Raw genomic sequence first — 19901 nt, 5'->3', positions numbered from 1 at the left:
TTCCTATTCATTTTGCAACTCATTTAATTTATGTTTTCATGGAAAACAAGGATATTCATAAGTGACCCTAAACTTTTGAAACGGTAGTGTACATATTATGTAAATTACCTTGACTAACCGGTGCCCCCGCACTTTGACTGTCACGTTCGTCATAACGAGGAAACCAAGGTGCAGCGTGATATGAATACATCTTTTAATAAAGAAAGAACAATAAACAAAATAACAAAATGAACGTGAAGCTATATAAACCAAATGCTGACAGGCAACTACACATAGACAATAACCCACAAAACCAAAATGGAAAATGGCAACCTAAATCGGATCCCCAATCAGAGACAACAATAAACAGCTAAACAGCTGTCTCTGATTGGGAACCAATTCAGGCCACCATAGACCTACATATACCTAAACATACTAAAACCCCATAGATATACAAAATTCCTAGACAGGATGAAACATACATGGACAATACAAAAACTAAACCAACCACCCTTGTCACACCCTGACCTAACCAAAATAATAAAGAAAACAAAGATAACTAAGGTCAGGGCGTGACATTGACTCTGTACTGGTACCCCCTGTATATAGTCTTGCTATTGTTATTTTACTGGTGCTCTTTAATTACTTGTTACTTTTATTTCTTATTCTTTTTCGTATTTATACAACTGCATTGTTGGTTAGGGGCTTTTAAGTAAGCATTTCACCGTTGTATTCGGCACATGTGAATAATAACATTTGATTTGATTTAAGGCAAGCCTAAATAAGTTCAGGTGTAAAAATGTGCTTAGCAAGTCACCTAATAGTTGCATGGACTCACTCTGTGTGCAATTAAAGTGTTTAACATTATTTTTGAATGATGGTCTCATCTCTGTACCCCACACATACTGTACAATAATCTGTAAGGTCCGTCTGTCGAGCAGTTAATTTCAAACACCGGAAAGAAGAGCACCTATTTGTAGGTTCAGAAAAAGCAGACATTGAATATCCCTTTGAGCATGGTGAAGTTGTTAATTACACGTTGGATGATTAATCAATACACCCAGTCACTACAAAGATACAGGTGTCCTTTCTAACTCAGTTGCCGGAGAGGAAGGAAACCGATACAGAATAAAAATATTCCGAAATATGTATCCTGTTTGCAATAAGGTACAAAATTAAATCCTGAATACAAAGAGTTTTGTTTGGGGCCAACACAACACGTCACGGAGTATCACTCTTCATATTTTCAAACATGGTGGTGGCTGCATCATGTTATGAGTATGCTTGTTCTCGGCAAGTACAACAGTAGGGAGTTTTTTAGGATAAAAGAAACGGAATAGAGCTGGTTCAGTCTGCTTTCCAACAGACACGATAATAACTTAAAACACGAGGCCAAATATACACTGGAGTTGCTTACCAAGACTACATTGAATGTTCCTGAGGCCCTAGTTACATTAAATCAGCTTAAAAATCTATAGCAAGATGTGAAAATGGCTGCCTAGCAATGATCAACAACCAACTTGACAGAGCCTGAAGGATTTTAGAGACTTACCCAGAAAGATTCAAAGCTGTAATTGCTGGCAAAGATGGGGGTGTGAATACTTATGTACATTAGATTTCTGTATTTAATTTTCAATAAATTTGCTAACACTTCTGAAAACATGTTTTCACTTTGTCATTATGGGCTATTGTGTGTAGATGGGTAATAAACAACAGCATTTAAACAATTTTGAATTCAGGCTGTAACACAACAAAATGTGGAATAAGTCAAGGGGAATGAACACTTTCTGAAGGCACTGTATATCGTTGAAAATATTTTGCACAAGCACACTCAGGAATATTATCTGGTTTCATCTGAATATGCTCTTTAACCATATCTCTCAACCTAACAGGATGTTTAATGTTATTGTCGTGGCTGGTGTATCAGACACCATCCGTTATAATGACTGTGGTGATTAAAGAGGAGTGTTGGTTTTAAATGAGTTGTTTTTATAGCAGAAATGTCACTGAGTCTAGTCTAGCCGTGGGTGATTTAGAGAGAAGAGAGAGAACACTACATCTAATCACACAGTCCGGTATGATGAGGCCATTCAAGTAGCTTGAAGTTTTCTTGGGAAGAACATAATTTAACTTTAAAAAGGTATATTTACTGAATTGGCCTTATCTGCCTGGAAGGCTATACAGTGAGGCAGCGGTGGTCAGTTCACTTTAATACAGCTTCTTAACAAGTTAACTCTCCGACTGAGCTTATGTCTGCACTGCTGTTTGAATGTTTAGCTAGCATTATTTTACTGAATGCTTGATGGGAGAGATCAGTCAGCTCTGGTGAATCACTAACAGAGTTCAGTCAAGCTATCATCAGTCATCTCACAAATCAAATGCCCCATCCAAATATCCAACCAAAGAAACATCACACTGAAATGACCTCAAATATACCTCAAGATATCATCACATTAACTTACTAAGTGATCACCTCTGAATATCACATTCTAATGGTAACATTTTAATCATCAGTTGTCAACCTCTAGTCATCACAGAGTCCGTTCCAGTCAGACCAAACCTAATAATTTATTTAGGCTACACACCAGCCGAGCCGTGCTGTCTGGGTTAGACTGTACATGGTAAATAAGGTGGGGGTTTAGGAATATGAATGGTTAGAAAATACTGGATTACATGTAGACAGATGTCAGTGATCTGCAATGAAAATGGAAAATAAAGTACAGTATGTCTTGTCTTATTTTGGAAGAGGACTATTTGAGGATTAGAAGAATATTCGTAGTTAGAAAAGATGAGTGGGGTATACATGTGCACAGGGCATTATTTATTTGAGAAAAAAATCACTAGCGCTCTACACTTACAGTGAGGGAAAAAAGTATTTGATCCCCTGCTGATTTTGTACGTTTTCCCCCTGACAAAGAAATGATCAGTCTATAATTTGAATGGTAGGTTTATTTGAACAGTGAGAGACAGACTAACAACAACAAAAATCCAGAAAAACCCATGTCAAAAATGTTATAAATTGTTTTGCATTTTAATGAGGGAAATAAGTATTTGACCTCCTCTCAATCAGAAAGATTTCTGGCTCCCAGGTGTCTTTTATACAGGTAACAAGCTGAGATTAGGAGCACACTCTTAAAGGGAGTGCTCCTAATCTCAGTGTGTTACCTGTATAAAAGACCCCTGTCCACAGAAGCAATCAATCAATCAGATTCCAAACTCTCCACCATGGCCAAGACCAAAGAGCAATCCAAGGATGTCTGGGACAAGATTGTAGACCTACACAAGGCTGGAATGGGCTACAAGACCGTCGCCAAGCAGCTTGGTGAGAAGGTGACAACAGTTGGTGCAATTATTCGCAAATGGAAGAAACACAAAAGAACTGTCAATCTCCCTCGGCCTGGGGCTCCATGCAAGATCTCACCTCGTGGAGATGCAATGATCATGAGAGAACAGTGAGGAATCAGCTCAGAACTACACGGGAGGATCTTGTCAATGATCTCAAGGCATATGGGACCATGGTCACCAAGAAAACAATTGGTAACACACTGCAGTGAAGGACTGAAATCCTGCAGCGCCCGCAAGGTCCCCCTGCTCAAGAAAGCACATATACAGTGGGGCAAAAAAGTATTTAGTCAGCCACCAATTGTGCAAGTTCTCCTACTTAAAAAGATGAGAGAGGCCTGTAATTGTCATCATAGGTACACTTCAACTATGACAGACAAAATGAGAAAAAAAATTTAAAGAAAATCACATTGTAGGATTTTTTATGAATTTATTTGCAAATTATGGTGGAAAATCATTATTTGGTCAATAACAAAAGTTTATCTCAATACTTTGTTGGCAATTACAGAGGTCCAATGTTTTCTGTAAGTCTTCACAAGGTTTTCACACACTGTTGCTGGTATTTTGGTCCATTGCTCCATGCAGATCTCCTCTAGAGCAGTGATGTTTTGGGGCTGTTGCTGGGCAACACGGACTTTCAACTCCCTCCAAAGATTTTCTATGGGGTTGAGATCTGGAGACTGGCTAGGCCACTCCAGGACCGTGAAATGCTTCTTACGAAGCCACTCCTTCGTTGCCCGGACGGTGTGTTTGGGATCATTGTCATGCTGAAAGACCCAGTCACGTTTCATCTTCAATGCCCTTGCTGATGGAAGGAGGTTTTCACTCAAAATCTCACGATACATGGCCCCATTCATTCTTTACTTTACACGGATCAGTCGTCCTGGTCCCTTTGCAGAAAAACAGCCCCAAAGCATGATGTTTCCACCCCCATGCTTCACTGTATGTATGGTGTTCTTTGGATGCAATTCAACATTCTTTGTCCTCCAAACACGATGAGTTGAGTTTTTGCCAAAAGTTCTATTTTGGTTTCATCTGACATTCTCCCAATCTCCTTCTGGATCATCCAAAATGCTCTCTAGCAAACTTCAGACGGGCCTGGACATGTACTGGCTTAAGCAGGAGGACACGTCTGGCACTGCAGGATTTGAGTCCCTGGCGGCGTAGTGTGTTACTGATGGTAGGCTTTGTTACTTTGGTCCCAGCTCTCTGCAGGTCATTCACTAGGTCCCCCCGTGTGGTTCTGGGATTTTTGCTCACCGTTCTTGTGATCATTTTGACCCCACGGGGTGAGATCTTGCGTGGAGCCCCAGATCGAGGGAGATTATCAGTGATCTTGTATGTCTTCCATTTCCTAATAATTGCTCCCACAGTTGATTTCTTCAAACCAAGCTGCTTACCTATTGCAGATTCAGTCTTCCCAGCCTGGTGCAGGTCTACAATTTTGTTTCTGGTGTACTTTGACAGCTCTTTGGTCTTGGCCATAGTGGAGTTTGGAGTGTAACTGTTTGAAGTTGTGGACAGGTGTCTTTTATACTGATAACAAGTTCAAAAAGGTGCCATTAATACAGGTAACGAGTGGAGGACAGAGGAGCCTCTTAAAGAAGAAGTTACAGGTCTGTGAGAGCCAGAAATCTTTGCAGAGGGGTCAAATACTTATTTCCCTCTTTAAAATGCAAATCAATTTATAACATTTTTGACATGTGTTTTTCTGGATTTTTTGTTTTTGTTATTTTGTCTCTCACTGTTCAAATAAACCTACCATTAAAAATATAGACTGATAATTTGTTTTTATCAGCGCGCAAACGTACAAAATCAGCAGGGTATCAAATACTTTTTTCCCTCACTGTAACCGTATACCAAGATAAAACACTGTGGTTATAACATTGTGAAGATTTCACTGGCACTGGCCTTGGTCTGAGGTGGTACGTGCTTCTTGCTAGGGCATTTACATGTACTGTTGACTGTTTGAAGATACAGCACTCAGTCACAGTTGCTCTAGGGATTCATCTCAAATGGCATCCTAATTCCTACATATTGTTTTACTTATGACCATGGCCCATAAGCAATAGGCTACTCTTTGGGAAACAGACTAGATGTCGGGTAACATGAGAAATGGTACAATGATACAGCAAAAAGGACAGCTTACTTTACTCGAAAACCAAATGCTTTCCTAGAAAACCAAAGCCACAGAGGAGTCCCAAACCCTGACATCACTACTTTCTTCAGAAGTATCTTCTTAAATTGTGCCATGCAATATGAGTGGTGTTTAGGTGCTCTTGACCAGAATGTTCCTGGAAGAATAGGGAGGCTCCAGTGCCTAGAGGGTTTAGGAGAGGCAGAATTAAGTAGGGTAGTTGAGCTTTTCATGTTCCTCTCCTTTGATTATGTTTTTGTATGGATCCAGATATGTGGTTCAGTTCTCTCTTTCTCTCTCTCTTTGTATCTCTCTCCCTCTGTCCCCCTCACTCTATCCTCGCTGTCTTTCACTCCCTCCTCGCTGTCTCATTCAATTCAAGGGCTTTATTGGCATGGGAAACATATGTTAATTAAAATTGCCAGAGCAAGTGAAGTATATAATAAACAAAAGTGAACTAAACAAAAACTTACAGTAAACATTACACTCATAGAAGTTCTGTCTCTCCCTGTCTCTCTCTGTCTCTCTCTCTCTCTCTCTGACTGTCTGTCTGTCTCGCTCTCGCTCTCGCTCTCGCTCTACTCAGAGCCTGTCTATGAGGCTGTAAGCTGCTGAGTCATCTTGGGTTGAACAGAGAACATCTGCCCTCTCACTCATTCCACTGTGTACCCAGGGCTCAGCTCAGTGTACAGAGAGGGAGATGAGGGAGAGGAGGGATGGAGAGGAAGACAATGTTGAAGGAGGGATGGAAAGCTAGATTAGGGATGGAGTGGGAGACGGGGGACGGGGGGGGGTGGACAGACGGATGGCGATACCTGGAGAGAGGGATGGAGAGATGAGGGGGAAAGCTAGATAGATGAGAGGAATGGAGAGAGCTATGGGAGCATACAGATGGAGAGAGAGAGTTTGATCTTATCACCAGTAATTCTGTATATTGCTGATCTACTGTCCTGCTGCAGTATATCCTCAATGTCAGCTATCTGCCTACATACTATACAGTTGAGGCGTACAGCAGCACAGCTTGCAGGGTGCCACAGAATTCTATAACACGTTATTTAAGTGTCAGGCATTGTTGCCAGAATGATGCAATTTACCACAATCTGCCACCATCTACCACAAACAGTCGCAGCATAAGCTCAAAACTTTTAAAGGAAGAACCACTGTACACTCTCCCACTCCTAACCCTGGCCCCTGGTCTCCAAGTCCAACATAACCTGCCACATCATCATCAGCCATTCAGGTGGCTAGACTCCTGTAGCTTCAGGCTCTTTTTTCTCACACAGATAGACACACAGACAGCTGACTGTTGGCAATCAATTGGCAGTGCAGTGTACAGAGTACCATTTCTGTATTCACAGAAGATGACTCGTTATAGTTAGAAGATGGGGTCGGAACAAAAGACTTTAGCTTCCTGTTTTATTGCTCTCAGAACCAAGGACAGCAGTACAGGGACTTGAGGGGATTGTGACTTCTTGTAAGGCGTCTATTGTCCTTAACATCTTTTGGAGAAATCTTCATGATATGCCTCGTTTCTCGTTTCTGTCTTTTTTCCCCTTTAGATTTCTGTGTGGTAACTGTGGTGATCTGCTGATGCTGCTGTAGCCATGTTTAGGAACAGCTTGAAGATGTTGCTGACGGGCGGCAAGGCCAACCGCAAGAAACGCAACAGTGGTGAGTCTGACCCCTGACCTATAACCTCTGACCCCTAGCCTCTGAACTCCGTCTGATCTCAGAAAACAATGATTCACAACACCCTTATCACAAGAACAGTGGCTGTTTATGGAAGGTTGTTAGGATCGTACCGCGTCAGCGCTAATAGCCTTCCATTGGTGTTCAGTACGTAGTGCTCAAAATAGTCACGTGACATCAGGCTCATCTATAGGTACACCTTGTTGAACATAATGAGAGGCTTCGCAGAAACCCATTGAGATTACATATTTAATTCGTTTTGTAGAGTTGATTCTTGGCTGATGACACTTTCAACACAAGGCATATTATCCTAAACCTTCATGCTTAACAGCCACACAGTGCTCGTTGTTCCTATAGTACACTTCAGCTCACTCTATGCACTCATTTATGTCACTCAACTCTTAATGCTCTAATTCAGAAGGAGAGAACTTTGATGTGGCTGTTCAGCCAAAGCCAAGAGCAACACTTTCTGAACGCTTCATCTACTCTGCTCTGCAGCTGCATAGATGGGAGATGTGCAGTAGATCTTATTTGAATGTAATAAGTTTGGGGTTTATGTCCAGGCAGTGTAACAGCCGCCCTCAACAGTTCCCCTAGGTATGCAGGGCTACATCCCAAGTGGTATCCTATTCCCCGTTTAGCACCCTACCCATAGCGCTCTGGTCAAAAGTAGTGCACTGGAATAGGATGCCATTTGGGATGCAGACATGGTTTTCATTACAGAGGAGAAATGTGCCGGCTATGGGATTTTGCTAGGCCCGCCACTCTGCGATTTTCTGCGTATAAATGAATCTTGTCATGTCCTGCATGTGAATAACAGCTGAAATGTTGAACAGAAAGGCTGGGATATCTTGTGTCACACATTGTCAGTCACACCCACCCTATTGACTAGATCAATTGACTAACGTAACGCTCTGGTGTGTTCCAGCACCTTTTGCTGCTTCAACTTGGAATAATCAATCACACCAAATAGCCCAAACATTGTTATCAGACAGATGCTTTTTTCATATGAGGATGCTGTGTATATGAGGATAAGGGCCATCTCGCTTCACATCACTGATTTAATCCTACTTTGTGGTTATAACATTACACACCCACTGATAAGGTTTGAGTGGTGTGCATGTAAACTTTTTTACACCAATCAATAAGTACATGTTATATTATATAGAGAGTATGGAGTGCCTCATACAGTGAGTCCAAAATGGCACCCTATTCCATATATTCTCTATGGGCTTTGTTCAAAGGTAGTGCACTATAATGGGAATAGGGTGTCATTTGGGATGTAGATAGAGTCTCCAGCACTGTAGTATGGGGTGCCTCATACAGTGTGTTGTAAAGCTGGGAGTCACCATTAGGTAACCCTCTCCTGTAGTCTCCAGGGAATGTGATGTGAGTCAGTTATACTGGAACTCTCTCTCTCTACCCCTCTTTCTTTCTTTCTTCCTCTCTCTCTCTCGCTGCATAAAGAGATTACTATGTCCTTCATCTGCATCTCGGTCAGATGGTGTTTGTTTGTAAGAGTTTTGTTGCTGTCACTTCACTGGCAGTCCACTTACTGCCTCACGCACGCACGCACGCACGCACGCACGCACGCACGCACGCACGCACGCACGCACGCACGCACGCACGCACGCACGCACACACACACACACACACACACACACACACACACACACACACACACACACACACACACACACACACACACACACACACACACAGCAGAACGACTGTGGTTGGAGTGAAATTGGCTAATTGCAAAGGGATTACAGGCAGCAACAGTGCAGTTAACATGACTGGCATACAGAATAGGGTTATTATGACGTGCTATTTAAAGACACAGCTGATTGGTTTACTGGTGCATGTGTGGAGTGCGGCTTGGTATGTTGTTGGATTCATATCACAGCACTGAAATGGAATGTAAAGATGGACCTTAAAATCTTATGCTGGCCTCAAGGATGAGTGGAAATATTTCAGCCATATTTGAAAAGCAAGAACATTACATTCTTTCAGAGCAGGAGTTGTGTTGTCACCACATAGAATAGAGCTTTATAGCACCCCATCTGTTGTAGTCTGCTATGAAACTCCTTGGGCTGTCCTTGGGAGGCTGGGAGAGCAGCAGGACTTCCCTTCCCTTCCCTTGTCTGTCTGTCTGTCTGTCTGTCTGTCTGTCTGTCTGTCTGTCTGTCTGTCTGTCTGTCTGTCTGTCTGTCTGTCTGTCTGTCTGTCTGTCTGTCTGTCTGTCTGTCTGTCTGTCTGTCTGTCTGTCTGTCTGTCTGTCTGTCTGTCTGTCTGTCTGTCTGTCTGTCTCTGTCTCTGTCTCTGTCTCTGTCTCTCTGTTTCTTTCTGTCTGTCTCTCTCTCTCTGTCTCTCTCTCTCTGTCTCTCTCTCTCTGTCTCTCTCTCTCTGTCTCTCTCTCTCTCTGTCTCTCTCTCTCTGTCTCTCTGTCTCTCCGTCTCTGTCTCTTTCTGTCTCTCTCTCTCTGTCTCTCTCTCTCTGTCTCTCTCTCTCTGTCTCTCTCTCTCTGTCTCTCTCTGTCTCTCTCTGTCTCTCTCTGTCTCTCTCTGTCTCTCTCTGTCTCTCTCTGTGTGTGCCAGGAGCTCTTTCGATAATGAGGGAAAACACCACCAGTTAGTCTGCCTGTCAAATACACAGTGCAAACCTTATGCTACTCAGTCAGTCAATAATGTAAATGTTATTCTATCAAATCACATAGACAAACTACACTTGATTTTAATTGAAATATCAACAAGAGTATGAAATATCATACACTGTATGCTATTCTCAGTGTTATTACGGAGTAGACTGCTGTTTAGGATGTCAATAATCGTTGTCATCATGTCTATCAGTACAACATCAGTATTGCAGCTGACAGCTTTCCTGCTCTTCTATCTACACAATACACAAGATTGTCTATTTCACTGAACATAAGTAGTCTCATTAGATCTCAGTAAAAGGCAAGTGTTACTAGCATCACTTGATGCAGTGTCATCTTCAGACATCAGATAGGCTTTGAATAACCTCTTTGTTTAGATGATGATATGGATATTGAGAGACGTCTGACTAGGACACTGGCATACGATTAACAAAAGATCAGAGTTTAAGACTCCTACATCCCCAATAACATACTATGTAGAAGAATGAAGAAATGTATTGGGCAGGCATTCTAGCTGGCGTGCGAGTGGGGATATGGGACGTAGCCCAAGATTGGAGGGTCCATCCCTGCTGCTGGCATCGGACACATGGGCCTGAGCTGACTGGCACCCAGGGTGAGAGGGGTGAAGAGTGGGAGAAGGATGAATAGAGAGAGATATGGAGCCCAGAGAGAGAGGGATGGAGGGGAGCGATGGAGAAAGGGAGCTCAGTTTGAGATTGTGAGAGGTCACGAGGGATAGATGGAAAGGGATTGACGGCGAGTGTCTAAGAGGATTGGATAGATATCACAGCATTATGGTAATATCTTAATCTTGCGCTACGATTGGCTAGCTGGAAATGTTGCCTTAATACTTCTGTCTCTCCAATACTCTCAGATCTACAGGAGTGGCTGGGGAATAAGGGTTAAACCTGTAGGGACGAAGAGTAGGTCCATTTGGAATGTGCAGTAACAACTCTGCAGCTTTGAGACTAAAATGGGGTTCAATTCTAGAATACAGCAAATGACAAACTATTCCCTTTATAGTGCACTGCTTTTGGCCAGGGAACATGGTCAAAAATAGTACCCTTTAAACAGAGTAAGGGTGTCATTTGGGACTCAGTCATACCCTCCAGCAGGCTACGGTAGCCTTCTGCTCTGTCTATGCTGTATTATTGATGGAGGCCCTTAATGAACACTCAGACATGCCTTCAGTCTGTGGGCGGGCCACTTGAATTAATTAAAAAGATTGGCTGCTCCTGATTGGCTTGTCCTACTCCATACACAGGGTGTGTCCAAAATGGCACCCTATTACCTATATAGTAGACTACTTTTGACCAGAGTTCTATGGGCCCTGGTCAAAGGTAGTGTGCTATAAAGGGAATAGGGTGCCATTTGGGATGTGCACACAATAACGTCCCCTTCCTGTATTAACATAGTCATAAAATGAATGGTTGAGTTAAAGTAGAGTCACCACAGAGACCTGGTGATGTTGGATACAGTGAGAGGATACAAGAGGATCAGCCACACCACACGTCAGGTTATCAGTTTATCCTTAAAACCCCATTAAATCCTCTATGTTTTCTAGATTAGCTTTGAAATATGTTTTATCCTCTAATGAAGGATAATACATTATGCAGGGCTCACTTGAAAAGGAGACCTGGTTCTCAATGTGACTTTCCTGGGTAAATAAAGGTGAAATAACATGAAGACGTTCTCTGTGCAGCATAAAGACAATAAGACAGACATTGGTTGAATCATACACAGTGCTGTTGTGCGCTTCTCCAATTGCAGTGTTGTTGTAAAGTCCAGAAAAAGCACTATGACACTAGGAGCATTGTGTTCCACTCCCTAGCTGATCCTATGATTTTGGTTTGAAAAGACCCAGCAGCATTAGATAATCAGTCACTTATATTTTTGTTAGTTAGCAGATCTGGTATAAAAAATATTCAGTGTCCAAATGGCAAACTATTCCCTTTATAGTGCACTGCTTTTGGCCAGGGCTCATGGTCAAAAGTAGCACACTTTAAACAGAATTTGGGACTCAGACATACCCTACAGTAGCTCTCCTATCATGTTTCTTTCATCTAATGGCCATAAACATGTGCATTAAACGGGTATGTAAACAGCATCTGTACTCTGTAACTAGTGAATTAGAAAATATAATGTATCCCAAATGGCATATAGGGTTCCATTTGGGATGCAGTCAGTATCTGTAGCCAGTGAAGGGGAAACTAAATAATGAATCAATATGGTGCAGCACAGCTGTGGAAAGGGAAACACTGACATTTGTAACTAAGGACGACAGCAATGCCTTGTCTGTCTAATGTACTGGATCTTCTCCTACAGTAGGCTGGGCTAAAGCATGTTGTTAAGCTTTATTTCAGTCCCAAATCATCCTATACCCCATGGAGTACACTACTTTTGAACAGGCCTAGTGCACTATCTAGGGAATAGGGGTGTGAATGCTTAAACAAAGATGGGATCCTTAACGTTAAGAAAATTCCTAACTGAAAAAATGGCATTTTATGATATATTTTTTCGTTGTTTTAACAGAAAACCAAAAACATTTTTAGTCATAAAAATATATCATAAAATGCAATTTTTTCAGTTAGGAATTTTCCAGTCAAAATGGGGCTTGCTCCCCACTAGTCATAATGTTGCTCCCAACCAGTCAAAATGTTGCTCCCCACCAGTCATAATGTTGCCCCCCACCAGCTAGAATATTGCTCCCCACCAGTCATAATGGGTATTTTGCTCCCCACCAGCCATAATGGGTATGTTGCTCCCCTCCAGTCACAATGGGTCTGTTTCTCCCCGCCAGTCATAATGTTGCTCCCCACGTTGCCCCCCACCAGTCATAATGGGTATGTTGCTCCCCAACAGTCATAATAGGTATGTTGCTCCCCACCAGCCATAATGTTGCTCCCCACCGGCCATAATGTTGCTTCACTATGTGCCTCCATTTAGTGACCTACTTTGAGTCAGCCATTGTTGTCTGGAATGTATCCACCCCTGTCCCCTCCACCACCTCTTTGACACCCCTTCACCTCTCTACCCCTCAACCCCCTTTTATGCCCCTACAACTGTCATATCCACCACCAAAACCCCTTCTGTTTGTCCCCATCAGTCATAATGTTGCTCCCCACCAGTCATAATGTTTCTCCCCAGCAGTCATAATGGGTTTATTGCTCCCCAACAACCATAATGGGTATGTTGCTCCCCTCCAGTCATAATGGGTCTGTTTCTCCCCGCCAGTCATAATGTTGCTCCCCACCAGTCATAATGTTGCTCCCCACCAGTCATAATGTTTCTCCCCACCAGTCATAATGGGTCTGTTGCTCCCCGCCAGTCATAATGTTGCACCCCACTAGTCATAATGTTGCTCCCCACCAGTCAAAATGTTGCTCCCCACCAGTCATAATGTTGCCCCCCACCAGCTAGAATATTGCTCCCCACCAGTCATAATGGGTATTTTGCTCCCCACCAGCCATAATGGGTATGTTGCTCCCCTCCAGTCATAATGGGTCTGTTTCTCCCCGCCAGTCATAATGTTGCTCCCCACGTTGCCCCCCACCAGTCATAATGGGTATGTTGCTCCCCAACAGTCATAATAGGTATGTTGCTCCCCACCAGCCATAATGTTGCTCCCCACCAGCCATAATGTTGCTTCCCACCAGTCATAATGGGTCTTTTGCTCCCCACCAGCCATAATGTTGCTCCCCACCAGTCATAATGGGTCTGTTGCTCCCCAGCAGTCTTACTGTTGTGCTCCCCACCAGTCATAATGCTGTGCTCCCCACCAGTCATAATATTGTCCCCCATCAGTCATACTGTTGCTCCCCACCAGTCGTAATGGGTCTGTTGCTCTCCACCAGTCATAATGTTGCTCCCCACCCACCATAATGTTGCTCCCTACCAGTCATAATGGGTTTGTTGCTCCTCACCAGCCATAGTGGGTATTTTGCTCCCCACCAGCCATAATGTTGCCTCCCACTTGTCATAATGGGTCTGTTGCTCCTCACCAGTCAAAATGGGGCTTGCTCCCCACCAGTCATAATGTTGTGTTCCCCACCAGTCATAATGTTGCTCCCCTCCAGTCATAATGGGTCTGTTGCTCCCGACCTGTCATAATGTTGCTCCCCACCAGTCATAATGTGGTGCTACCCACCAGTCATAATGGGTCTGTTGCTCCCCACCAGTCATTATGTTGGTCCCCACCAACCGTAATGTGACACCCCACCAGTCATAATGTTGCTCCCCATCAGTCATAATGGGTCTGTTGCTCCCCACCAGTCACAATGTTTCTCCCCACCAGTCATAATGGGTCTGTTTCTCCCCACCAGCCATAATGTTGCTCCCCACCAGTCATAATGGGTCTGTTGCTCCCCACCAGTCATAATGGGTCTGTTGCTCCCCACCAGTCATAATGGGTCTGTTGCTCCCCACCAGCCATAATGGGTCTTTTGCTCCCCACCAGCCATAATGTTGCTCCCCACCAGTCATAATGTTGCTCACCACCCGTCATAATGTTGCCCACACCCGTCATAATGGGTATGTTGCTCCCCACCATTCATAATGTTGCTCCCCACCAGTCATAATGGGTCTTTTGCTCCCCACCAGCTATAATGTTGCTCCCCACCAGTCATAATGGGTCTGTTGCTCCCCACCAATCATAATGTTGCTCCCCACCAGTCATAATGGGTCTGTTGCTCCCCACCAATCATAATGTTGCTACCCACCAGTCATAATGGGTCTTTTGCTCCCCACCAGTCTTTATGTTGGTCCCCACCAGCTGTAATGTTGCTCCCCACCAGTCATAATGTTTCTCCCCTCCAGTCATAATGGGTTTGTTGCACCCCACCAGCCATAATGGGTCTGTTGCTCCCCACCAGTCATAATGGGTCTGTTGCTCCCCACCAGCCATAATGGGTCTTTTGCTCCCCACCAGCCATAATGTTGCTCCCCACCAGTCATAATGTTGCTCACCACCCGTCATAATGTTGCCCACACCCGTCATAATGGGTATGTTGCTCCCCACCATTCATAATGTTGCTCCCCACCAGTCATAATGGGTCTTTTGCTCCCCACCAGCTATAATGTTGCTCCCCACCAGTCATAATGGGTCTGTTGCTCCCCACCAATCATAATGTTGCTACCCACCAGTCATAATGGGTCTTTTGCTCCCCACCAGTCTTTATGTTGGTCCCCACCAGCTGTAATGTTGCTCCCCACCAGTCATAATGTTTCTCCCCTCCAGTCATAATGGGTTTGTTGCACCCCACCAGCCATAATGGGTCTGTTGCTCCCCACTAGTCATAATGGGTCTGTTGCTCCCCACCACTCACAATGTGACACCCCACCAGTCATAATGTTGCTCCCCACCAGTCATAATGGGTCTGTTGCTCCCCACCAGTCATAATGGGTCTGTTGCTCCCGACCTGTCATAATGTTGCTCACCACCCGTCATAATGTTGCCCACACCCGTCATAATGGGTATGTTGCTCCCCACCAGTCATAATGTTTCTCCCCTCCAGTCATAATGGGTCTGTTGCTCCCCAGCAGTCTTACTGTTGTGCTCCCCACCAGTCATAATGTTGTGCTCCCCACCAGTCATAATGTTGCTCCCCACCAGTCATAATGGGTCTGTTGCTCCCCACCAGTCATTATGTTGCCCCCTCCAGTCATACTGTTGCTCCCCACCAGTCATAATCGGTATGTTGCTCCCCATCAGTCATAATGTTGCCCCCCACCAGTCATAATGGGTCTGTTGCTCCCCACCAGTCATAATGGGTCTGTTGCTCCCCACCAGTCATTATGTTTCCCCCTCCAGTCATACTGTTGCTCCCCACCAGTCATAATGGGTCTGTTGCTCCCCACCAGTCATAATGTTGCTCCCCTCCAGTCATAATGGGTCTGTTGCTCCCGACCTGTCATAATGTTGCTCCCCACCAGTCATAATGTGGTGCTACCCACCAGTCATAATGGGTCTGTTGCTCCCCACCAGTCATTATGTTGGTGCCCACCAGCCGTAATGTTTCTCCCCTCCAGTCATAATGGGTTTGTTGCACCCCACCAGTCATAATGGGTCTGTTGCTCCCCACTAGTCATAATGGGTCTGTTGCTCCCCACCAGTCATTATGTTGCTCCCCACCAGTCATAATGTTTCTCCCCTCCAGTCATAATGGGTTTGTTGCACCCCACCAGCCATAATGGGTCTGTTGCTCCCCACTAGTCATAATGGGTCTGTTGCTCCCCACCAGTCATAATGGGTCTGTTGCTCCCCAGCAGTCTTACTGTTGTGCTCCCCACCAGTCATAATGTTGTGCTCCACACCAGTCATAATATTGTCCCCCATCAGTCATAATGGGTCTGTTGCTCCCCACCAGCCATAATGTTGCTCCCCACCAGTCATACTGTTGCTCCCCACCAGTCATACTGTTGCTCCCCACCAGTCATAATGGGTCTGTTGCTCCCCACCCACCATAATGTTGCTCCCTACCAGTCATAATGGGTTTGTTGCTCCTCACCAGCCATAGTGGGTATTTTGCTCCCCACCAGCCATAATGTTGCCTCCCACTTGTCATAATGGGTCTGTTGCTCCTCACCAGTCATAATGGTGCTTGCTCCCCACCAGTCATAATGTTGTGTTCCCCACCAGTCATAATGTTACTCCCCTCCAGTCATAATGGGTCTGTTGCTCCCCACCAGTCATAATGTGTCTGTTTATCCCCGCCAGTCATAATGTTGCTCCCCACGTTGCCCCCCACCAGTCATAATGGGTATGTTGCTCCCCACCAGCCATAATGTTGCTCCCCACCAGTCATAATGGGTCTGTTGCTCCCCACCAGTCATAATGGGTCTGTTGCTCCCCACCAGTCATAATGGGTCTGTTGCTCCCCACCAGCCATAATGGGTCTTTTGCTCCCCACCAGCCATAATGTTGCTCCCCACCAGTCGTAATGGGTCTGTTGCTCCCCGCCAGTCATAATGTTGCCCCCCACTAGTCATAATGTTGCCCCTCACTAGTCATAATGTTGCTTCCCACCGGTCATAATGTTTCTCCCCACCAGTCATAATGGGTCTGTTGCTCCCCGCCAGTCATAATGTTGCTCACCACCCGTCATAATGGGTATGTTGCTCTCCACCAATCATAATGTTGCTCCCCACCAGTCATAATGGGTCTGTTGCTCCCCACCAGTCATAATGGGTCTGTTGCTCCCCACCAGTCATAATGGGTCTGTTGCTCCCCACCAGCCATAATGGGTCTTTTGCTCCCCACCAGCCATAATGTTGCTCCCCACCAGTCATAATGGGTCTGTTGCTCCCCACCAGTCAAAATGTTGCTCCCCACCAGTCATAATGTTGCCCCCCACCAGCTAGAATATTGCTCCCCACCAGTCATAATGGGTATTTTGCTCCCCACCAGCCATAATGGGTATGTTGCTCCCCTCCAGTCATAATGGGTCTGTTTCTCCCCGCCAGTCATAATGTTGCTCCCCACGTTGCCCCCCACCAGTCATAATGGGTATGTTGCTCCCCAACAGTCATAATAGGTATGTTGCTCCCCACCAGCCATAATGTTGCTCCCCACCAGCCATAATTTTGCTTCCCACCAGTCATAATGGGTCTTTTGCTCCCCACCAGCCATAATGTTGCTCCCCACCAGTCATAATGGGTCTGTTGCTCCCCAGCAGTCTTACTGTTGTGCTCCCCACCAGTCATAATGCTGTGCTCCCCACCAGTCATAATATTGTCCCCCATCAGTCATAATGGGTCTGTTGCTCCCCACCAGCCATAATGTTGCTCCCCACCAGTCATACTGTTGCTCCCCACCAGTCGTAATGGGTCTGTTGCTCTCCACCAGTCATAATGTTGCTCCCCACCCACCATAATGTTGCTCTCTACCAGTCATAATGGGTTTGTTGCTCCTCACCAGCCATAGTGGGTATTTTGCTCCCCACCAGCCATAATGTTGCCTCCCACTTGTCATAATGGGTCTGTTGCTCCTCACCAGTCAAAATGGGGCTTGCTCCCCACCAGTCATAATGTTGTGTTCCCCACCAGTCATAATGTTGCTCCCCTCCAGTCATAATGGGTCTGTTGCTCCCGACCTGTCATAATGTTGCTCCCCACCAGTCATAATGGGTCTGTTTCTCCCCACCAGCCATAATGTTGCTCCCCACCAGTCATAATGGGTCTGTTGCTCCCCACCAGTCATAATGGGTCTGTTGCTCCCCACCAGTCATAATGGGTCTGTTGCTCCCCACCAGCCATAATGGGTCTTTTGCTCCCCACCAGTCATAATGTTGCTCACCACCCGTCATAATGTTGCCCACACCCGTCATAATGGGTATGTTGCTCCCCACCAATCATAATGTTGCTCCCCACCAGTCATAATGGGTCTTTTGCTCCCCACCAGCTATAATGTTGCTCCCCACCAGTCATAATGGGTCTGTTGCTCCCCACCAATCATAATGTTGCTCCCCACCAGTCATAATGTTGCTCCCAACAAACCATATTGGTTCTCCCCACCAGTCATAATGTTGTGCTACCCACCAGTCATAATGGGTCATTTGCTCCCCACCAGTCTTTATGTTGGTCCCCACCAGCTGTAATGTTGCTCCCCACCAGTCATAATGTTTCTCCCCTCCAGTCATAATGGGTTTGTTGCACCCCACCAGCCATAATGGGTCTGTTGCTCCCCACTAGTCATAATGGGTCTGTTGCTCCCCACCACTCACAATGTGACACCCCACCAGTCATAATGTTGCTCCCCACCAGTCATAATGGGTCTGTTGCTCCCCACCAGTCATTATGTTTCCCCCTCCAGTCATACTGTTGCTCCCCACCAGTCATAATGGGTCTGTTGCTCCCCACCAGTCATAATGTTGCTCCCCTCCAGTCATAATGGGTCTGTTGCTCCCGACCAGTCATAATGTTGCTCCCCACCAGTCATAATGGGTCTGTTGCTCCCCACCAGCCATAATGGGTCTGTTGCTCCCCAGCAGTCTTACTGTTGTGCTCCCCACCAGTCATAATGTTGTGCTCCCCACCAGTCATAATGTTGCTCCCCACCAGTCATAATGGGTCTGTTGCTCCCCACCAGTCATTATGTTGCCCCCTCCAGTCATACTGTTGCTCCCCACCAGTCATAATGGGTCTGTTGCTCCCCACCAGTCATAATGGGTCTGTTGCTCCCCACCAGTCATTATGTTTCCCCCTCCAGTCATACTGTTGCTCCCCACCAGTCATAATGGGTCTGTTGCTCCCCACCAGTCATAATGTTGCTCCCCTCCAGTCATAATGGGTCTGTTGCTCCCGACCTGTCATAATGTTGCTCCCCACCAGTCATAATGTGGTGCTACCCTCCAGTCATAATGGGTCTGTTGCTCCCCACCAGTCATTATGTTGGTGCCCACCAGCCGTAATGTTGCTCCCCACCAGTCATAATGTTTCTCCCCTCCAGTCATAATGGGTTTGTTGCACCCCACCAGCCATAATGGGTCTGTTGCTCCCCACTAGTCATAATGGGTCTGTTGCTCCCCACCAATCACAATGTGACACCCCACCAGTCGTAATGTTGCTCCCCACCAGTCATAATGGGTCTGTTGCTCCCCACCAGTCATAATGGGTCTGTTGCTCCCCAGCAGTCTTACTGTTGTGCTCCCCACCAGTCATAATGGGTCTGTTGCTCCTCACCAGCCATAATGTTGCTCCCCACCAGTCATACTGTTGCTCCCCACCAGTCATACTGTTGCTCCCTACCAGTCATAATGGGTTTGTTGCTCCTCACCAGCCATAGTGGGTATTTTGCTCCCCACCAGCCATAATGTTGCCTCCCACTTGTCATAATGGGTCTGTAGCTCCTCACCAGTCATAATGGTGCTTGCTCCCCACCAGTTATAATGTTGTGTTCCCCACCAGTCATAATGTTACTCCCCACTAGTCATAATGTTACTCCCCACCAGTCATAATGTTTCTCCCCACCAGTCATAATGGGTTTGTTGCTCCCCACCAGTCATAATGTGTCTGTTTATCCCCGCCAGTCACAATGTTGCTCCCCACGTTGCCCCCACCAGTCATAATGGGTATGTTTCTCCCCACCAGCCATAATGTTGC

General features: G+C 45.5%; 1 protein-coding gene across 6 annotated transcripts in view; it reads left to right on the top strand.

Moving 5' to 3' along the window:
- tanc2b (tetratricopeptide repeat, ankyrin repeat and coiled-coil containing 2b) overlaps positions 1-19901 on the top strand; it is a 258109-nt gene that overhangs the window by 78696 nt on the left and 159512 nt on the right. For all 6 annotated transcript variants that reach the window (XM_046357226.1, XM_046357225.1, XM_046357223.1 and 3 more), the window contains one exon: positions 7018-7129. In XM_046357226.1, the coding sequence (XP_046213182.1) occupies positions 7063-7129 (67 nt within the window). In that variant the 5' untranslated portion in view covers positions 7018-7062. The remainder of the gene's footprint in view (positions 1-7017; positions 7130-19901) is intronic.

This window comes from Oncorhynchus gorbuscha, linkage group LG07 (genome assembly GCF_021184085.1).
Source record: "Oncorhynchus gorbuscha isolate QuinsamMale2020 ecotype Even-year linkage group LG07, OgorEven_v1.0, whole genome shotgun sequence".
Classification (NCBI taxonomy): Eukaryota; Metazoa; Chordata; class Actinopteri; order Salmoniformes; family Salmonidae; genus Oncorhynchus; species Oncorhynchus gorbuscha.
The sequence above is the reverse complement of the archived record's forward strand: the minus strand, read 5'-3'. Positions and strand labels throughout refer to the sequence as shown.